The sequence below is a fragment of the Atractosteus spatula genome, chromosome 12 (genome assembly GCF_055471065.1).
Source record: "Atractosteus spatula isolate fAtrSpa1 chromosome 12, fAtrSpa1.hap1, whole genome shotgun sequence".
In the NCBI taxonomy this organism is placed as follows: domain Eukaryota; kingdom Metazoa; phylum Chordata; class Actinopteri; order Semionotiformes; family Lepisosteidae; genus Atractosteus; species Atractosteus spatula.
Window position 1 is genome coordinate 863,697 of NC_142717.1, and position 20,729 is coordinate 884,425.

Here is a 20,729-nt window from a genome sequence, read left to right on the forward strand (position 1 = left end):
TGACAGTGAAATTCTTGCTAATATTCCCATAACAGTTCCCTCTGTCTTTATACTGAGCTATATATTGTTGTAGTTTGACAAAACCTGAAGATTATCCTCTATGAGTGCATGCTCACAATGCAAAACCATAGCTCAAATCCATCTCAAATGTTGCACACCTCTGTCATTCTGTATTCAGAAGATACTGTAATGCAAAATGGTGATGCGAGCTCTAGTTTTCTACAGGCGTATCACAAGCTCTCATAATTCTGAAATGTTTAGAATGAATAAAACCGGTTAGTATTTCAGAGTAATTTCATGGACTCTATATAGATGACCCACTTTTGTTTAATAATGCCGTCAGAATTTGTCCTTTTACATTGGTCTCTGTTCAGAAACAACACATCACTTCCTAACAGTCTATTGTCACGTTTGGTTGTAGTCCTTCTCAAGTAATCTGAATGAGTTCATTTCTCACTAATATGCTCACGAAATTAGAAATTGGTAATGAGATTTTTTTAAATTAGTCAAGGTCTAGTAATGTTTTGGGTAGGTTATTTCAAATGCCAATCATAGTTCAGGCTTTTCCTGCTTTTAAATAAAATGGTACTGAGCTCAATGTGTTGTTTGCTCTTCTCTGCGGCTGTAGACGTTTCTCATTAAAGTACAGAATTTCCTGCGTAGGCTTTCTAATGTAGCAGTTTAATCACTCCGCAGTCCTGGTTGTGTAACAGTGTACAGTAAAACCTTGGTATTTGTGAGGATAGGTATAATTATCTTATGGGGGAAAAACGGCATGGTTTCGTAGCTCGCAAAACATTTACAAATATATAAAAAAATTAAACAATTTATTATCGTAGCATTTTAAATGAAAATACATTAGACCACTGTTATGGTATTATAGCTTACCCTGTATTAGTTTGTTTTTTCTCCATTCTTAGTAGAACATATTTTCTTTGCTTTTATTTTGTTTTTATTACTATTATAAACAAATAGTTTATTACAGCACGGTCATACCTGGCAAGAAAGCAAATGGTGTTGTCACTCCCTTCCCACTTAACCACTTCACTCCTGCTCCTGCGATTTGTCTAATTCTCTTTCTGACAACTTATCCTTTTCCGCGAGACACGCCAGAATGGAGACTTTGAAATGTGACCACGTGTTTTTAAAATTTAACATTCATTTCACTACACAACACTGACTTGCACACAGGTATTACTCTGATAACAGGTCTACACACAACACACATCTATTGCTTTCCTGAGGGAAACTGATTACTGCAAAACCCATGTTGGACTGCAACACAGACGCTAGCTCTGTTAGCCAAGATCCGCCTTTACTACTGAGGCCGATGCAGGTCGGGAGACGCAGCTCTGCGTGTTTGAGCCGCTCAAGTGGGCGCCCACACTCGCTCTGCTCCTCCGCCACCTGTGGATAGTCGAGTTTGGCTCACGGAGGTGCAAAGTGCGGTCCCTAACCCGTTTGCGAGAATGGGCGAACTCTTGAATACTGAACTTGTGAATCTCGAGGTTTTACTGTGCATGGCCCTTTAAAGTGTAAGCTGGATTAAATCAGGGGGAAAAAGTCGTCATCGGGAAATCAAACGTCTGCTGGCTCTTGTAGCGGGGCAAACCACTTGGTGTATGTTGCCCTTAAATGACTCCGGCTGCCTTGTTTGTGTGCTTCTGCAGGCAGTCGTGGCCCACGAAGATCGACATGCACCAGGACATTGAGGACAGCCTGGCAGCCTCCTCCATCTCCCACGCTGGTGGGCCTCAGTCTCCGGCCCGCAGTGCGGAGAACCTGCTCAACGGCCATCGGAGCAAAGGGCTGATGGACCTGGGGAGACGGGAGGAGCTGACCGATCCCTCCCTGCTGTCGCTGGCCTCCCCCAGCTGCTCCTCGCTGCTGTCTCCTTCCATCACGGCCACCGGCTCTCTGAAACCAGGCGCCGGGGCCGCCGCCGCCAGCAAGAGCCGCACCTGTCTGTTCAGAGTGGAGGAGGATGAGGAGGAGGAGGAGGAAGAGCAGAGAGCCGCGGCCCCCCCCACGCAGGTTGTGCTGCGGCGCAAGCCCTCCATCACCAACCGGCTCACGTCGCGCAAGAGCGCCCCCGTGCTCAACCAGATCTTCGAGGAGGAGGGCGAGTCGGACGACGACTTCGACATGGGCGAGAGCCTGCCCCCCAAGCTGAGCCGCCTGAAGATGAACATCGCCTCGCCGGGCACCGTGCACAAGCGCTACCACCGCAGGAAGAGCCAGGGCCGCGGCTCCAGCTGCAGCAGCTCCGAGACCAGCGACGACGACTCGGAGAGCCACCGCCGCCGCCTGGACACGGACACGGGCTTCGCCTACTCCTGGAACCGCAGGGACAGCAGCGAGGGGCCCCCGGGCAACCCGGGCGGGAACGGAGGTGGCAGCGGCGGAAGTGGGCAGAGCAGGCCCCCAGGAGAGGGCAATCCTGGGCCGGACAGGGGCAGCCCCCCCGGCGGGGGGGGAGGAGGGGGCGGGGGAGGCAGCGGAGGGGGCGGAGGGGGCGGCAACAAAGGAGAAGGCAGCCCTTCCAGTTGCTCCAGCGGCAGCACCAACAACACCTCGGGCTCCTCCCGCAGCTGCGCGCACTCCTCCCCGTCCGCCAAGACTGCCGGCGAGCTGGTGGAGAGCCTGAAGCTCATGAGCCTCTGCCTCAGCTCCCAGTTCCACCTCGGCGGCGGCGGCGGGGGCGGCAAGTACATCATCGACCCCCAGAACAACCTGAGCTTCTCCAGCGTCAAGGTGCAGGAGAAGTCCGCCTGGAAGATGTGCATCGGCTCGAACGGCAGCCTGGACAGGGCCTCGCTGCCCGGGGGCCTGGTGCTGGGCTCTGGCCTGGGGGGGCCCAGGTCTTACGCTGACCAGGCGGCCACCTTCAACGAGCTGGACCTGGCCAAGGAGAACAACATGAACTGGAAGAACAATGTCCTGCAGCTACCTCTCTGTGAAAAGACCATCTCTGTGAATATTCAGCGGAACCCCAAGGACGGGCTGCTCTGCACCTCCAGCCAGACCAGCTGCTGTCAGGTCATTTGATGGTTGCTGCCCTGTCCCAGCTGTAGCATCCTCTTACTTGACCACACCATTCTTCCAGTAGCTGTGAATAACCTTTGTATATACCTGTTTTCTGTGTATATATCCTTTTTTTCTTTTGTCTTAATATTTTCTAGACGCTTTTGACTTATCTATTGCGGATTTTAAGTTTCCTCTGTAGATTGACAATGCATGAAGAGGTGCATGCTGCTAGCTCTTTTTAGCTTACCCCACCTCTTTTAAGCATAAGACCTCTCCTGCCCCCTTTTTTCTGCTTTTTATTTCTAGTTTTACGTTTGTCCCTCTATAACTGCGCAGAACATCGGAAAGGATGTAAACTGGGTTTGGACTTGAATTCTGAAAAAAACCGAAACAAAAGACCAAACAAGTCCAGAACCAGGAAGGCGGGAGAGGCGCTTGTTTTCTTCTTGATGAGCACTTAGGCTTACAACAATGATGATCTGATGGAGCCCTGGTATTGCTATTCAGTAGCTGTGGAATGTATTTGATAGGAGTGTTTTATGATGGAGAGCCAAAGCAATAAAAGAGTGACCTTGGACAGGGCCTGTAGAAGGGCCTCCCATATTCCCAGGCAGACAAATGCACTGAAAGTCCTCTTAATCTTGGAATTGAGCCCCACACTGTTTAGTCTTAAATTAACTTTTTTTGTCACAAATGACCAATGTATGTATAAAACATTACTTTGAAAAATTTATGCGTTTTTTGAAATTCTGCGTTTTACTGTGGAGGATGAGACTAAAGTTTGAAAAAGTGCTGTTACTTGAAAGAAATTGCAGGCAGACAATCTTGCTTTAAATCTTACTGCAGATAAAGCTCCTCATGTCATCCCTCCCCAAAGGAAAACAAAATTGTTCTCCTTATTGCACTGATTAAATGTAAAGGTGTTAAATCTTGATACAGTACACCAAGCCTACTAAGAGGTAGTTACTTCTTGTTTAGTTCACGCCTTCTGTACCAACATCTGCTTTTTGTTTTATGGAGCAGCATTATTACTGACATGTTGGAGCCAATAGTTCATATGGGAGAGCCGAGTCAAAACCTGCACATGAGAAGACGTGCATAGTGGAAGGTGTCCATATGATTTCTCAGAAATACAAAGGCAGGTTCATTTGTTTTTTTTCCCCATCGGTAAGAAACTTTAGCAGTGAGGTTTGTTTTTTAAGTAGGGCAGATTTGTATTTTCTTTTGCTTTAAAAGTCAGTCATTCTAAGAATTGTAGACCCTAATGGTCTGAACATTGCACTGTTTTAAATCTTAAGGTAGTAGCCAGAGCTAGGAGCTACTGATTTTCTAATTAGAATGCAGTACAGACATGCATAGTGTAATTATAGCCTATTGAACAGGCTAGTCTGCTCTGTACTCATGGCTCTAACCCATTCACTGTATGTAAAGTGCCACTGACTTGTAAGAGACAACAGCTAATGAGAAGGATGTAATCTATTTTGGAATATTTAATTTGTCTTTTAGTCTTACAAATATGAATGAAGCATAAAAACAAAGTTGATCTATTTTTTCTTCTGTTCTGTCTTTAAAAGGCAAGTGTTCTTTCAGCCACTGTGAATTCTGTACCCTGGTGAGACTGTTCTTCATGCACACTGCTCAGGGCTGCAGTTCAGTGGTGGTATTTCTTGTGTTTCTAAAGGAATGTGTCACACAAAACTAGTAGCTCCAGTATAACTGTACGGGTCTATACTTTTATTTATTTTTTAAATGTCAGATTTAAATTAAATAATACAATTTTATTCAAACTATACGTGAAATATTAATCCCATGAGACACTGCTCCACATTGTGTCCAGACAGATTTTTGGCTGTTGTCTCTGAGAGAGCCCTCTGCTGGAGGAGAGGAGGCTGGGAGAGGCCTTTGGTCTGCCGGTGTCTACTCAGTGATCCTAGCTAACCTCCGCACTGGCGTAGTGACTGTTGTAAATACTGTCACCTTCACTGCACCGTTACCTGAACCTGACCTGCTCCGCAGTGGGTGGGGGTACTCCAGAGTTCTTGGGAACAAGTCTGGTTAAGGACGGGGACGAAGCCTGAGCACATTTTAAGGCAAGAACGAGGTCAGTGATGATAAATCTCCCAAAGCACTTGTGTAAATCGAAGGAGAGGGGTTAATTGCTCTTGGTGAGCGTAGGCTGGGTATGGCGCTATTAGAACTTATTCATTTATCTCAGGAACACCATGGGAGTTTCTCAGAGCGAGCACTTCACCCTCGTTGAGGGGAAAAAATATTACTCGTTCCGCTGCCGAGCTGCAATGTGTTCGTCCGCGTTCTCTTCACGGCGCCGCTGGCTCCCGGACGTGTCCAGTCCCGGGTCCGAGACGGATGGAGTGTGACGGTGGAGCACACCTGTTTCAAGAGGTGGGCCGTGCTTCTCCAGGATCCTTCTTGATACGCACTCAAAACCAAACAGACTTGACTGTACCCTGTGTGCAGTTTGTAGCCGCTATATTCAAAGTGTGCTCTTAGAACATTGGAATATTTGTTTTTTGTCTCTGTTGCATTAAAGTTTTAACCCCCCCCAACCCCCCCCTGTGGCCTTTTAATTCAAGTTCAAGTCAGTTGCACCTTTTTTTGTCTTTGTACTTGGGTTTTATAATACAGTATTTCTGAAATAGTTTTTAGGTGTGTCGGTATGTAGATAACTTTTCAAGAATAATTTCCAACCTCCGTACTTTGTTTTGTGAGGACTGCTGTGTAATGCTCTGTTTGGTTGGACTCTTGAGTAGTGTAGGATGCCACCTGTTTTGTACTGAAGTGAGTTAATCGTTGTAGTATCGTTTCAACGTCATTCAATTGGTCTCGTTAACTACAACATGCTTCAATGGCAAACTAGACAACAAATTTGAGAGTTTGGTGTAAAGGATCATTTTGTAATCAAACAGCTTTTTCATGGAAAAACTTGTCTTCAGCAAGGCAAACAGGATGGGTGACTCAGCTTTCATTAACTGTCAATTTAAAAATTGGGAGTAAACATTTAAAGGGCATTGGCAATAAGCTATATGTTGCAGCTACTTGTAAATATATATTTTTTGTTTTATATTTCAACATGTACAGCCTTAGACTGGCACCTTTAACAAAAAACAAAAACTCCTTGTGTATTTTTGTTTTCAAAAACAAAGTTCTGTAAATACAGATGTAAATATGGTGCTTTACATTTAGGACAGCAGTGTTGACCATTTGGTGCATAGCTGTAATATAGCCTTATTAGTTAAGAGTGTACAAAAATGATGTTGGTCTGTCTGACTGTCTTACTCAGATGTTAACAGGTGAATGACTGTGCATGTGTTGTATGTTTTACATTATCAATATAGGTACAGTAAGGGAGAGAACAACCACTACTTTAAAAGATGTTATTGGACCAAACAATGTACTGGCTTAAAAAAAAAATCAACAGAATAATGTTTTATTCTGTACCTATACCTGTCGTCAAAGTTACATATAGCTATGGTAATGTCCAAAATTAAAAGTTGTGAAAAAAGCCTTTGTTAGCTGTGCCTGTTTTTTTCCACTTCCTGTTATGCGAGTGCTCTTGCACAGCAGGTCTGTCTGAATGAAGGGTATCTGAGAGAATGAGTTTGTGCAGGTGCTGGTTTCACTGTCAGTTTTTGAGCCATGTCAGAGCTTTTCATGTGCCTCCCTCGTCCTACCGACATTTCTTTCTCCAGTTAACGTTAACAGTTTATTAACATCTGGCTAAAGACTTAAAGGTTCTAAAACCCGTTTTCATTTAATGTACAAATATACATGCAAACAGTTCTCAGCAGAATGTGACCTTGATCTTCGGCTCTGTGCAGCCTTTCCCCACTCCCTGATTCTCACAGCTGGTCTGTAAGATATCTTTACTGGAGTTTACGTCAAATTCCCAAGAAGCATCCATAACTTCCATAACTATTACTATCGCAACTCAGAGTTTGGGGGTTTAATGTATGCAGTGTACCTGCACACAAACCAAAATTTTTTTTTCTGTGTGGAAAAAACTTAAACTCAAAAAAATTGTACCATAAAGCGTGTGGAATAAGTGCATCAGTAGGTGGGAACGTTATTTGAATAAAGCAAGTGCAGTTTCTGGTTTTAAGTGACTTAATAAAAGGGCTTAGCGGTGTTGTAGGAAAAGTATTTTTGTGGTCTGTGAATTTCTGCTCTGTGGAGGAAGTTGTTTACAACCCTCTCCTTTGCAAAGCCTTAAGATTTTCCTTTACTGGATATGATAACCTGAACTGCTAGACCTTATTAAAACAAGTTCTGAAGTCAGACAAGTCATTACAGCTATTATACACAGGATTTAAACACAATATACTGTCTGTTACTCATTTTATGAAATTCTGTGGTTTGGCATGTTTCTGAGTTGATTTGCCAACTGTGCTGTAAGTATAAATTAAATGAATGATAACTATAATAGTATTTATTCATTTCAACACTAAAATGATCCCAAACTATCTCCATTAATATAAAAGTCTCCGTATTGTATATTATGTAACAATGCCATGCATTTTCAAAAGCCAAAATATATTAAAATTGTATTTTTTAGACAATTAACGATGCCCTTTTTTTCCTGCATGGTATATAGCCTAAATATACTAAGTGCCAAAAGAATCATCTCTTCTAACTACAAGTGAATTTTTGCAGCAGGTGCACTGACGTGCTGTTGGACGTGATGGGTAGAATCCGCACACTTGTGAACCTTGGCCGTCGCCAGGGATGATCGACGGAGCCAGCAGTGTAGCAGCAGCTGGAAGCAGTACAGGTAGTACTGTAGTGCTGTATGCCAGGTTGCCGGTTGCAGATGCCATCTTGTGGGTTTCTGTCGTCTCTCCAAGCGCCTGCCCGTTCGCGGTTTTCTGAGCCATACGTGTTCTAGCTTGTCCCACAAATGTTCAACGGGCATGTGGGACATCCACGGCCTTCCTGTCGCATCCTGGTCTTGGAAGAGGGCTGCTGCTAACGAGGGCTGTCCTGCTGGCTTGTTATCGGCTAAGGATGAAACGGTGGCAAAAGCGGGAGGTGAAGACCCAGGACGTGAGCACATGGGCCTAGACTAGTTTCTCTGGATTCCTGGTACTACAGTCTCTTTCCTTTGTTGTCAGCATATTACGTGCACAATTTCCAGCTCAAACTCTTAAATTTAGGATCTAAGGATCAACAGGATTTTTTTTAACAACGCATGAAGACTGTTTTTCCCCTGAGCAATGACGCTACAAACTGAGGAATAGAGACGTTTGTCTGGAGGATGGGGGAAAAAGAATCAGCGTCCAGCTACATGGTGATGATTCCTGTGGATTTAATCTCGGCTCGATAAATTCAGCTCTGGTAAAAGAACCGCATCCACCGGTTAAAACCGCAGGAGAGACTCCTGTCCATAACAAGCACTTGCTTGGGCATTTTCAGTAACCCTGGCCTGAGCTGCACTCGGTCTTTTGGGCGAGATATCACTATGCGGCTCTTTTAAAAACTGGAGGGGTGACACAGTCGCTGCAGTGCCACCCAGGCTCGTTGTATGAAAATGAAGGGAGCTTTAGCCTTCCAGTGAGCAGCAGTGGGAGTTATGTGATACAGCTGTCACCTTCTGTGGCCAAAACCTGAATTGAAGACCCCAGCTGCATGGAAATGCACTTGTCAGGCTCAGGTTTAATAAGGACTCAGTGACAGCTGAAGAACGCGGTGATTGGTCGTTGCTGGTTCTGTGGCAGCTCACGGACAAGCAGGCTTCACTGCGAGGCCATTATTTAATTTGGAGGAGCCTAAATAAGGAAGCAGCTGTCCCAGAGGGGGGAGCTAAACAGGGGTTGTTTCAAGTAATTTAGCTCTGTCTTGTATCTGCTGTCATTACCCGTCGGAAGAGGAGGAACTTTCTGTGACGTGCAGCTGTGACAAATTATTTATGTGGCAAAAAAATACATTTATTTAAAATAGGATATTTTAACTAAAAAAAAAAATAAAAATTTGATTTCCATTACTAGGAATTCTTTATGACCAGCATTTTTAATCAAAGGACTGCACCAGCGAAGCTAAGGACATAAGCAGTTTTATTTCAATATTTATGAATGCCAAGGTTCAGTCAGAGAGATTTAATGACTTTTGTTTGCGGTTGAAAGTGCAAAGTATAACAATCTCGGACCGCCTTCATAACATTTTGTAAATATTTGTACTTTTCCCCCAAATGTAAGAAAAACATTTCATAAATGTTTCGGAGGTACAGTATGTCATCAAGGTAAACATCACCGATATTGTTTCTAAGCAACAAAGTAACTTGTTCCTAAACAATTACACTGAGTTTACCAAGAAGGCTTTAGAAAATACTGCAACATTTAGTACAGAACTCGACCCTATATACTGTAAGTGGTGCTTGTAAAAAGAATAAAATGCATGCATTTTTACTAGACATAAAAAGAGTTCTCGTCATAAAATTCCTTTACGTACATTATGTGAAAAACAAAGTTACAGATTTGCTTTTTTGTCCTTCGAAGCACAGAGAACCAAGGCTGAATGTACTGTAATTACACGATGTATAATACCGACAAAATCCACAACGTTTTGTTGGGATTAATAGGCAATAGTCCGATTTGGAGAGTTATTAAAGTGCTGTATAAAAATGAAAGGCAGTCTTCTTAATGCAGATACTGTATATAATATATTGAACCACCAACCCTGGTCTTATGTTGCTGTTTAGAAATACCATTTATTTTATGCCACACCTGTTATGAGGGACCTAGTTATCTGCTCCAAAATTGTCAGAATAAATATTACATAAATTTATAAAAATAATAATAATATAGATAATGTCCTACTGTTGCATACCTCAGAAACCACTGTCATTTCCAAAAGAGCATATTTTTACAGTAAACTAACATTTTCAAAGGCTATTTATAACTTGTTTCCTGAGAAAAAGACAGATATAACAGATCCTCAGTGTTTTAGGTGTCACGTGTACTTTGGTTATTGTAAGTATAACTTTTGCTAATAGCTTTAACACTGTTTGGAGATAGTAGTTGAATGAATGTATTTTTCAGATAAGGTAACCGATTATGTTTGTGATGTTTTACTCAAAATTTTAAAATTAATATAGATTTTTTTTACAAAAGGAGAAACAATGGAAAGCCCTTTCATGAAAACATTCTATGCAATTTCAGTTCCACATCAATTAAAAGCAACTCTAGTTAATTGAGAGTCCTCAGTTAACCCCTTCTGAAGGGACCACACAGCTTGCTGGTCACAATCGTGCACATTTCACACCAGAGTGAGACTCTCGCAATCTGTAACATGAGGGATTTACAAGATTCTCATTTACCAAGTATCTGAGCTTTTTTTTTTTGCTTTGCAGCAGAAAATACTGTACCACTTCAATGCAAAGGATCCAACCATCTAAAACACCCACACAGCTGTATACAAAACACAACCCATTTTAATGTTACAGTGCCGGTATTAGTGTTCTTACAGGGGCCATGCCTTATAGCCTTGGTCACAGAAAAGAATTTGTAATGAATGAGATCCTCTCTGTTACTCACTTCTTCCCCATGCGCTCATCCCTGGGTCAATGAGAACATAATGAAGCATGCACAACATAACATTCCAGGAAACACTCGCAGTCTGCAAACTAAAGCCATTTCCATTCGGCAGGCTGGACGCCTAGCAAGGCTAGACTGGTGTAAGGCTGTGTGGTAATTTAGAAGAATAATGCAAAACCATCTGCTGTTTAGAAAGAACGTACAGTGGACAGAAACGGAGGTAAAGATCAATACACTTTTTCTGCAGTGTGAATTCTTTCTTTTGAGGAGATTCCTTCAAGTTCTGTGGCATTACTTCCTCTTCTCTTCACTAGTTGTCCTGCTTCTCCCACTTCTTAGCGTCCTGCATTTTCTGGAAAAGAGAAGACATCACCATTATCAAGGGGTGGTTTCTGGGGTAAAGGCCGTGCTTTATTTTCATTTAAACGTATTTAGTGTCCTTGTATTTAGTTATTTTTGTTTTTCAGACCTATTTTGGTCTAGCTTCCCAGCTCTATGACAAAGGAAAACCAGGACATGAGCGTTTCACCGCGGTCTCTGCAGATAACTGGGGAGACCTCCCCTGTGCTGTTGTGTCGAGTGTTAAACACACAGGCTGCAGATGTCGGAGCAGACCTCATCATGACAAACACCCAGCGCAAACTAGCCGTCTGTCTGCCTAGTTCTCTTATCAGCTGAGCTGGAGAGTCGCCCCTAGGTGAAGTACTGACCCCACCTGGGTGCCACGGGGCAGATACGGTAAAGCAGGGGAAAATTTCTTCCCCCATTACGGGGAAAGATTGAGGTGGGCCAGACTAAGAAAGCCCGAGAAGAATGTAGCCAGGACAATGCAGTTAACACCCCTAATGTTACAAACAGAGCCTGCTATATGAGAGGACATCCCTCTCTCCAATCAGTCTTGGAGACCAGATTCTGGCTAAGTAAACTGAACAACGTTGTTATAGAGAGAGCTGGTTGTCCCATTTTTTTTTAGGAAATTCTGAGAACTAACGCGTCTTAAATTTTACCTACCACTTGGGTATTCAGGTTTACTTCATTATTTTAATTATATTTCCCATTTCCTGTCATTTGTAACACTGTATTTTAAGCTGAGGTTGCATCCGATGAGGTGAATGAAAATGAAAATTCCAGCACATTATCAGGTAGAGCCCTTGCACTCACAGTACGTAAAACATGTCAAAACCTTCCACAGACACATGTCTGTCCCTGTTGCACATGCTGGTGGCAGCTTTGAAGAAGAACAGATAATGTTCAGGGAGACAGCTGTCAGCAGCAGTTTTGTCAAAATGAACTTTCACATGAATGCCTCCTCAGCAGAAGAACTCCGTTCTCAGATAGTTTCCAGACTGCTATTTCACCAGAGTTTTTCTTTGTGGATTAAAAATATGTTCGTCAGCTGGCAAATGATCAACAGAGACTACAGCAAAAGTACACTATTAAACCAACTTAGAGATTGGTATTAAAGGATTCTGGTCCTTACTGTCCCTGTTGAAAAACTGTCCAAATTAATAATTTCTTATGGAGCTGGCAATTTGCCTATGGCCTGGTCACAGAGAAACATCACATAGTATTATATATTACATTCCAAGTGTTACATACTTCACTGTGAATCTCAGAATTGGCAATATACAATATAAGACACTATCAGTCATGCAGTTCAAACAAATGCAATTTAAAAATCCTCCTAACTAAATTATGTAATGCGTAGCAGGTATGTCTTATCCATCCATTTTCTAAACCGCTTTATCCAGTACAGGGTCGCTGGGGAGCTGGAGCCTGTCCAGGCAAGCAGCAAGCACAAGGCAGGGTACACCCTGGATGGGACGCCAGTCCATCGCAGGGTAGACACACTCACTCACACTCTTACACTCTCACACCAGGGCCACATTTACAGAAGCCAATTAACCCACCAGCATGTCTTTGGACTGTGGGAAGAACTGATAAAACAGAAGAAACTGGAGTACTCCGAGAGTATCTGGAGCACAAAAACTCCACGCAGATACTGTAGCACCACAGGACCTGCACCCAGGGCCCCAGCACTTAGTGTCTTTCAACACTGTCAAAATTAGATTTCTCATTCAGAGCTGTGGAACAGCATCTGTATTACGGTAAAAAGAAATTAAAAAAATCCATTTATCCCCTACCCTGCAGCTAACCAACATCTGCAATACACTTGCTACTGCCAGACCTGTGCAAGAGAGTCTTTAGTGATTATCAGTCCAGCACCACCATGATATTTAATATACCTTCTCCTGTCATGTGAGATTACAATCACGACTGAATATCGTCAAAAATTAGAAAAATAAATATTTAAATTCTGTGCAATGTTTCATCAAATATCTTCAGTGGAATCTTTTAACAGTGAAGGCAGACAGCCGCATTTGAGAAAAATCCCTGATTTGGGGATCTTAAGAATTATTTTGTACATAAACAATTTCTGTTTTCATATTCTTGCTGGGGAGTTTTTTACAACATTTATCCACAGTATTGAGGTACAGAATGTAACAGCTGTCTGCAGACAGATCATTTAAACCCCCCTGTGCAGAAGAAGAGGCCTAACCACCTGAAGCCACAGAGAAGCAGGAGAAAAAGGCCTTTCAAAAGACCACACTAGGCAAGTCCGCAGCTGAGGAAAACCACAGTGCGTTCTGAAATTTTCAAATAAAAAGGGGACAAAATGGAACACCTCACCGGCATGCCTGAGTTGGCTCAGTTGGAATAATCCTGTATCTGAATTTGCAACAAACCATGTTTCATTTATACTGCATCTCTGGAGAATGGAGACTCCCGACTGAGATTGGTTATCACCTTTCACAAATTACTGCCATGTCTGCTTGTGGTTCTATATATGGGTACAAGAATGATCCTCAATTCAGATTATGCAGTGTTGAAAACTACTACTAATAAATACATTATTTATGTATTTCATTATTCAATAGTTGAAGAAAGGGCAGCATTCTGTGTAAGGTAAGTGGAAACAATGGAACAGTGGCAGAAAATAAAAACAATCACAGTGAGGTGATTGATAAAGCTCTAAGTATTAATAACTGATAACGGAGGAGGGAAACAAACCATCATGTAATCTTATGATTTCAAAATCATCACAGGATATTAGGATCTCTGGGTATTTTTTCAGATTTTGTTCAGTCATACTTAACAGACAGTAACTCATATTTAAATACAGATTCTTTTAATGCGCAGAAAGACATCTGAACTGATAACTACAGCACATCATGTGATAACTAAGTAAGCTTTTATTTTCTTTCTACTCTTTTTAAAAAAAAAATCATATAACACATTACAGGTCTAAAAGAAGGTCTAAGTCGTAAAACAGAATATTTCAGTAAAAATCGAAGAAGCTACATGGACAAACAATTTCATACCACAGTCAATTTTACAAGTTAACTGAAACCAATTTCATTATAGCAATATTAACAGAGCATCACATAATGCGAAGTACAAAAAAATGGACAAACCTTTTAATTTCATAGACAATAACTAGATTTAATCAGACCCCCGCAACTGAAAAGCGACTCTTTTAAAGAAATATTCGTGTGTTTCTTTTCCGGTCCTGTGTAGACTTGCTTTATCATCATACACTCTCTGCAGAAAGAAAAACAAACCCCTTGGTGGATGAAAGTTTATCGCTGCAGAGAGAAGAGCGCAGCTTTAATCTGTCACAAAAGGGAAGCTGGAGGATGACCCAGTTCTGCCACGGGGAGATAGAGGAAGGGCGGCCAGCTGTATGTGCTCTACATTTCAATCTCAGCTCACAGAGGGCCCAAACCACTTCAGGTCACACTGTACACACCCGCGGGAGTCTCGGAGCACACGATCAATTTAACGACTGTCTAAGCAACCCCATGCTCTTACATATAATCCTCTTTGCCCGTTCGTCATATGAACAACCCCCTGCGATCATCTCCACAGGAGGTTCCAGTGACACTGCTGACAAGGGAGCTACAACCACACGTTACAATTAAGCAAATCAGTCACACCCTCCCACTTTTCTGCTGCACGATCAAAGCGAATCTCATAGCTCCCATCCCAGGATGAAAGATCTCTTCTCCAGAAGGTGCACGTTCTGTCACAGCTGAGAACGAATTCCTGAACCTGACGTGATGACAGGGGAGTTTCCATCAATGAATGGCTGTTACCACCTGCCTGTGGAGTTAGCTGCCAGTTTTAGAAAACTGAGCTTGATGTTTTTTACTGAGGAGAGCTCCTCCTTTTATTTTGGTGGTGGCTTAACACGTGGAAAAACAAACGGTCCTGACCCTAGGAGTGCAACTTGATTGATGGGGTCAGATGCCGAAAGTGCCCGGTCATCAGTTTCTGACACACTGCTGGAATAACGAAGATCTCGGGGATGAAGGACTCCACCTGAATTTGGCAGTTAAATACTGCATATCAGGTTTATCTAGAAAGCTCATTACCACAGTCCTTTTAGAACAAGCTAACAAACTGTCTGACAAAGACATATCCCTGTGCAACAACAGAATGGGGCGCACTGACTCTGCTGGACAGATGTTTCTAGTTGAAGAGCTAAAGAAGGTAATGCTCAATGACAAGCTGAAAGATGTTCTCTAGAACAGACTCTTACAATTAATATGTTTCTTTATAAAACCAGTCTTGCTCGTAGTTTTGCAAAATGCTTAGTTTTGGAACCGAGAGGCTGTGACTATTTCTCAAAACTTTTATGCAGTTATTTCATGTCACTTATCTGTCAGTCAATCCAATATACCAGCCTACAGTATATAAAAACATTAAAAAATGTTCCAAACTGTTTATAATGCACCAGCTGAGATTCATGTTATTCATATTTTCATGATAAATACTCACTTATCAGGTGCACTTCGGGCAGAGTTCTGTTTTTAATATATTTTTCCTTCAAATTTATTACCAAAGAATGAGATTTACACATGTTTTAGAATGTCTGGTGTTGAAGTGTGCATCTGATCATTTATTCATTGTTACTTGTCAAAAATACACATCAATATAGCATGTTTATATTCTGCATTCAAAAACTAAAGAAGTTTTTTTTTCCTTCAGGACAAAGCTTTCAGCTCTTATAAAGCTGCAAAACAACCTGCACATTCTCTTTTCATCCATCTGCCACTCAAATTCCACTGTGAATTGAATTTCTTCCCACACAGAACTTGCCAGTAACAGACTATTCTTGACTAACTTCCAGACTCAAAGACTCCTTAAGGACATTAGAAGTGGAAATGAATCACAAGACCCTTAAAACCTGATCATCAGTTCACCCTGTCTGAAACTGATCTATGAAAAACAAGCTGTAGATTTAGCTAGCCCAGGTAACTACAAAGTGATCTTACCAAGAATCGTATGCTGTACTATTTACCACAATATACTGGTGGCTCAGCATTGAAAAGACTCCTTAAAGACTGTAAAGTTTTAAATTTTGCATAACTGAAAACAGCTAAGACTTTCTCAATGGACTGCTTTTCCATCCCCACTTCTTGGAACAGCTACTGCTGATAAATAATGTGATTCTGCTGGGGAATTGTGCTGCTTTTGCATCTCTGTTTCATTTGTCCAGCAAGACCTCACAATGCTTCTCATTATCTTCAGTGTGATGTGCAAGATGTTTCTGGTGGTGTATTCAAGGCAAAATAGGAACATGTTTTGGCACAAAACAAAATGATCTGAGAGATAAGGAAAGAAGTCCTAAGGGAACATCTAATAAGCAGAGATTACATGCAAAAAAAATCCTTATGTCAATTTAAGTGCTTTTTTTCAGCACAAATGGAAAATGTCCTTTTGTACATTAAGTCAGTTCCAACTGCAACAAATAATATAATTGGGTACCAGATGATTCTCATGTCTCCCAGCTAAGATCCTCAAGCACAGAGTGTCTTAACAAACCATTTGTAACATTTTTGTACAGCTTTATAGATCACTGTAACACCACTGTCTGCTTCGTCATGTTCCTGAGGGAGTGCCTTCTCTCCACAATAAAACCAAGCATCAGTTTGGTCATGACTGGCCTTGCACAGTGAGCTGAGACCCTGAGGTGCGCTGCATGCTAACATTTCAGAGTGCAAAGCCCAGGCCACTAGCTGACATTCATCACCAGCTTGTGGATGTGCTCAGACTCCATGCCCTCTAACATCTAACAGCTGTTAGTGTGATGCAATGTCTTCAATGACAACACAACTTCAAGATAACAACTTCAACAATAACTTCAACGTCAAGAGGAACAAGAGACCAAGGCGTTCAAGCACCCTCCTTGTAAAAGAGAATGTCTACTGCATTGAAGGCTTGATCAGGAAAGATTGATGCATGAAACATTCAACTTGATCCCTGTCCATGGGCAGCAGCAGTACAGCAAATTATGTGCCTGCTGGATACCGCAGCAACTCCTAGATGTTCAGAAATCCAAAAGGTTGGGACACTTCAGTTCCTGAGATGTGCAGAAGGTCGCACACTGCCTACCACACCCACAAGTGTTTACAGTGTCACATGGGAGAGGTGCTGGCTCAGCCACCTCATAGCCCTGGAGAAGCACCTAGTAATATCCATCGCTCCAGTTCCTTAAAGAAACAACCTGCAAGCCATGGAGTCAGCTGGCAGTGATGGAAGCCTGAAAGATTTCTACTTTGCTCATGGTGGGACACATCTCTAACCAGGCCCGAGGGGTTTCTAGAAACTTAATGAATACCAAGACTTTATGATTGGCTATATCTATAGTTAGATTTATTTTCTTGGGAGATCTGAATACCTTGTTTGTTAAGAAACCCTTTGCATGACCCACAGTACTAATGTTCTCAGATAAACTTCCGTCAAAAGTTTGTTGTGAATTGCACTTTTAAATATTACCAGGAATAACGTTATCTGCTCATGGCCAATGATAAAGATGAGTATGGAAATATGGCTGCAAGTACAAAAACAGCCTTTATGTAAAAATCCAGGAATTATTTACATAACTGAGACATTCTAGACACAAACGAAAATTTACCTACAGCCAACAGATGTAGATGATCCAGACTCCACTGAATACAGTACGTGTACAGTCATAAGACATGGTGGTGATGCATTTTCTCATTTAAATACAATTTTTAGCATAATATTTTCTTTCCTCAAAAGGAACAAGAGAGAGATTTTGTAGCATCAATCTTTAAAGTTGATTTTTTCAGGAACATAAGCACATAAACAACAGAACCACATAAACAAGCAAGCATGAAAACAAATAATTTCTTAAGCAAAGTCTCAAAAATGAGATGTTCTTTTTTATATATGTGGTTTGTTTTAATGTGTGTATCATTAACCTTTCTAGAATTGGAAGTCTGGGCAGTTTTCTATCCAACACCAGCCAATGACAAAGCTGATATCTATCACCATCCCTAAACCTGGACTACCACCGATAATAACAGGTAACCGCCAACTGATCTTCACTGACTAACCTTCCTTAAAAAATATGTACTTTCATTAGTCACAAAACTGAAATACGCATTACCAAGTAACAATAGATAAAATGAAGAAGGAATTACTGACATACCTTTCTAAAGTCTGCATTAAAGAAGCAGCGTAATTAAAAGTTCAGTGAAAACACATTTCTTAGAAATAAAATAATAATAATAAAGGCTAATGGATTTTGGAACAGCAATTCTTGCTCTCTAAAATGAGGCATTTAAGGAAAGATATTGTTCTCACCTGCTATTATTGTAGCTCATTTCTTACTGATTGAGTTTCAGACTTGTTTGAAGCTGGGTTGAAAAATAAGCCCAGAATTTCAGCAGGAACAAAAGAGAAACTGTATGTGTGTATATATCAAATACTACAATTATATATAAAATATTATTGCATGGATACAAATACACATATGAGCCCATTAATTGCAAAGGGTTGTTTCAGAACTGCAGACACATTGTCTTATTCTGAAACCACTGAATGTAAACATGGATTCATTATCTTCTATACAGCCACTGTTTTTCATGACAAAACAGTCAGTGTCAGGTGATTTTCCACCATACTGCATGTTGTAAAAGGGTGACCTAATTCTGCTTATAAGTATGAAGAGCGAATTGAATGCAACACAACAAACCTCTGCCAAAATGGAAACGCTGACTTCAAACTGAAGATTTCCCAATGTGCAGATATGTCACCTTGTGTGTTAAAGAAGCTCGTGACACTGTGCAATATCACCTCTCTGAGGCTTACTTTGTGTTTAAACCAAAATATAATTATAGCTGCCCAATCATGAAGATGCAAATTAAAAAAAAAAGACTGAAAATGTATGTCAGAATCAAAGTATTTAAATGTATCAGATTTTTGAACACCTGGTCAGCTCTCACTTCTATATTGATTATACTTAGAAAAGAATAGCTTAAGCAGGACAGAGCTGCCGGTTCCTTTGGACAAAGATTTCTTTACTGGATGTCTGTAGGAGACAGATGTGAGCAATCTAGGAGTACAAAAAACAAGGAGTACTAAAGAGTAAATCTGATAAGAAGCAAGGTACTTACTTTTTTCTTGAGAGCTTCCATGGATTCAAACTCCAGTCTAGCAAGTTTAAGTTGGATTTCTTTGGGAATATCAGGAATGACAAAAGCCAGGATGAACTTGAAGGCCAACAGAACGTGCTGCAATAGGCAAAGAAAAATAAAACCAAATGTTCAGTACTAAACCAACGTTTTCAATACCTACAAGTCTGCTCTCTCAACAACCTCCAAATGTTCTTTATTTTGTGGCATCAGAACGAATTGGTTCAGACTAGTGAGTCAGAAGGCGCAGAACAGATCGAGAAGCTCGTCTGAAGATGACGATTCAAATGACATATAAATGTCTTTTATATACTGTACATATACATGTCTTTTATATTCATATACATGCTTGGATACCATGTGTGTGAAGGAGTGAAACACTGTAGCTTTTGTATAGTAATTTGTATCAGAAATTTGTATTCACAGAATGGCAGGTTTATGAGATGCAAAACATGGTTTTGGTTCTGATTCTAAGGATTATGATACAAACTCCTAAAACAATGCCTGCATGGCCAAAAAACCTGAAAAGGTAGAGCTGTAGTTAGCCTAAACCTTCCCAGACCTCCGAAGATTTGCTCCTCCAGGTCTCTCGGGCCTGTGCTCAAGTCCAGAATAGTATTAAACCGCAGGACAATCAGAAAGCTAAAGGAGAGCTAATCTAAGACAACAAGCCTCACACTCAAGAAGATGGCGGAGTTTGAATTGCTGAAGGCATATAAAAAAATCCAAATCAAGCAGATGCTGATGAGATGCATTCTTTCAGTTCTCTCCAGCAAAGTGATTGAAGTTAAACGGTGCTCAATTACATTGCTGAGTTTGTTCCCAGTTTATACACAACTCCGCAGACCTGCGGTGGGACGTAAAAGAACACCATTACAGAAATATGGAAACAATCTCCTTGTATTCTATAAAGGGGTACACAGGTCTGTTGGAAACTCACGATCCACATGTGGAGGAAAAGCAGTGTACCAACAAAAAACAAGTGAAGAAGAAGAAGAAAACTGTGGTCCTTTAAAGACAAGAGCTACATATTTTTTAAATTAATACAGTGCAACTAAAATGAAATTGCCATTCTTCTAATAACAGGGCTTGGCATAGAGTTATAAAAAAACTCCTTAAATGCTCTGTAATCATTTCTATCACATTCCCAGGGGATGCTGTCATTTATCTTAACAATAATTTCTAACTATAATTCTGGGTAAGATGTTTCACGCATTTCCAGACACTTTTTAAAATCAGCGTCTGGCACAGACACCAAGAGCCTCAACACTCTCCATCTCTCTGCTCCTAGAATATGGTCATTAACACATCTAGCACAAAAAATAAAAAAACACTGAGAATTAACACAAGGTTCAACTGCAATCATAGCAATCCTGGCAAAGAAAATGTAAGAAAGTTTTAAAGAATTTTGTTTTTGTTCCTTTTCGTGTCTTCTGTTGCACCCTGCGAATGTGTGCTTCCTCACAGCTGTGTATCAGTCCTGGGGTCACACCGGCCCAGGTGTCTCATCAGCACATGCCATCCCTGGTTACTGTGCAACTGGCTTGTGGGTCTGTCTGTTTTAAAAGGAAGATATGCCTTCCCAAATTATTTGTACAAGGAAAACATTCTGTGACCCTGTGCTTCAACAAGGGTGGAGTATAACAAC

The 20,729-nt window shown here is 41.4% G+C and overlaps 2 protein-coding genes across 4 annotated transcripts in view; one reads left to right on the top strand and one right to left on the bottom strand.

Moving 5' to 3' along the window:
* Positions 1–6,159, top strand: part of snrka (SNF related kinase a) — a 40,256-nt gene extending 34,097 nt beyond the window's left edge. Inside the window, exon 5 of the mRNA XM_088928579.1 lies at positions 1,671–6,159. Coding sequence (XP_088784705.1) covers positions 1,671–3,048 — 1,378 coding nt within the window. The 3' untranslated portion in view covers positions 3,049–6,159. The remainder of the gene's footprint in view (positions 1–1,670) is intronic.
* Positions 6,160–9,080: 2,921 nt separating this feature from the next.
* ano10a (anoctamin 10a) overlaps positions 9,081–20,729 on the bottom strand; it is a 38,750-nt gene continuing 27,101 nt past the window's right edge. For 2 of the 3 annotated variants that reach the window (XM_088928581.1, XM_088928580.1), the window contains exons 12-13: positions 19,064–19,180; positions 9,081–10,926 (exon numbers count right to left, since the gene is read on the bottom strand). In XM_088928581.1, coding sequence (XP_088784707.1) covers positions 10,885–10,926; positions 19,064–19,180 — 159 coding nt within the window. In that variant the 3' untranslated portion in view covers positions 9,081–10,884. The remainder of the gene's footprint in view (positions 10,927–19,063; positions 19,181–20,729) is intronic. The other variant, XM_088928582.1, reaches the window with a different exon arrangement.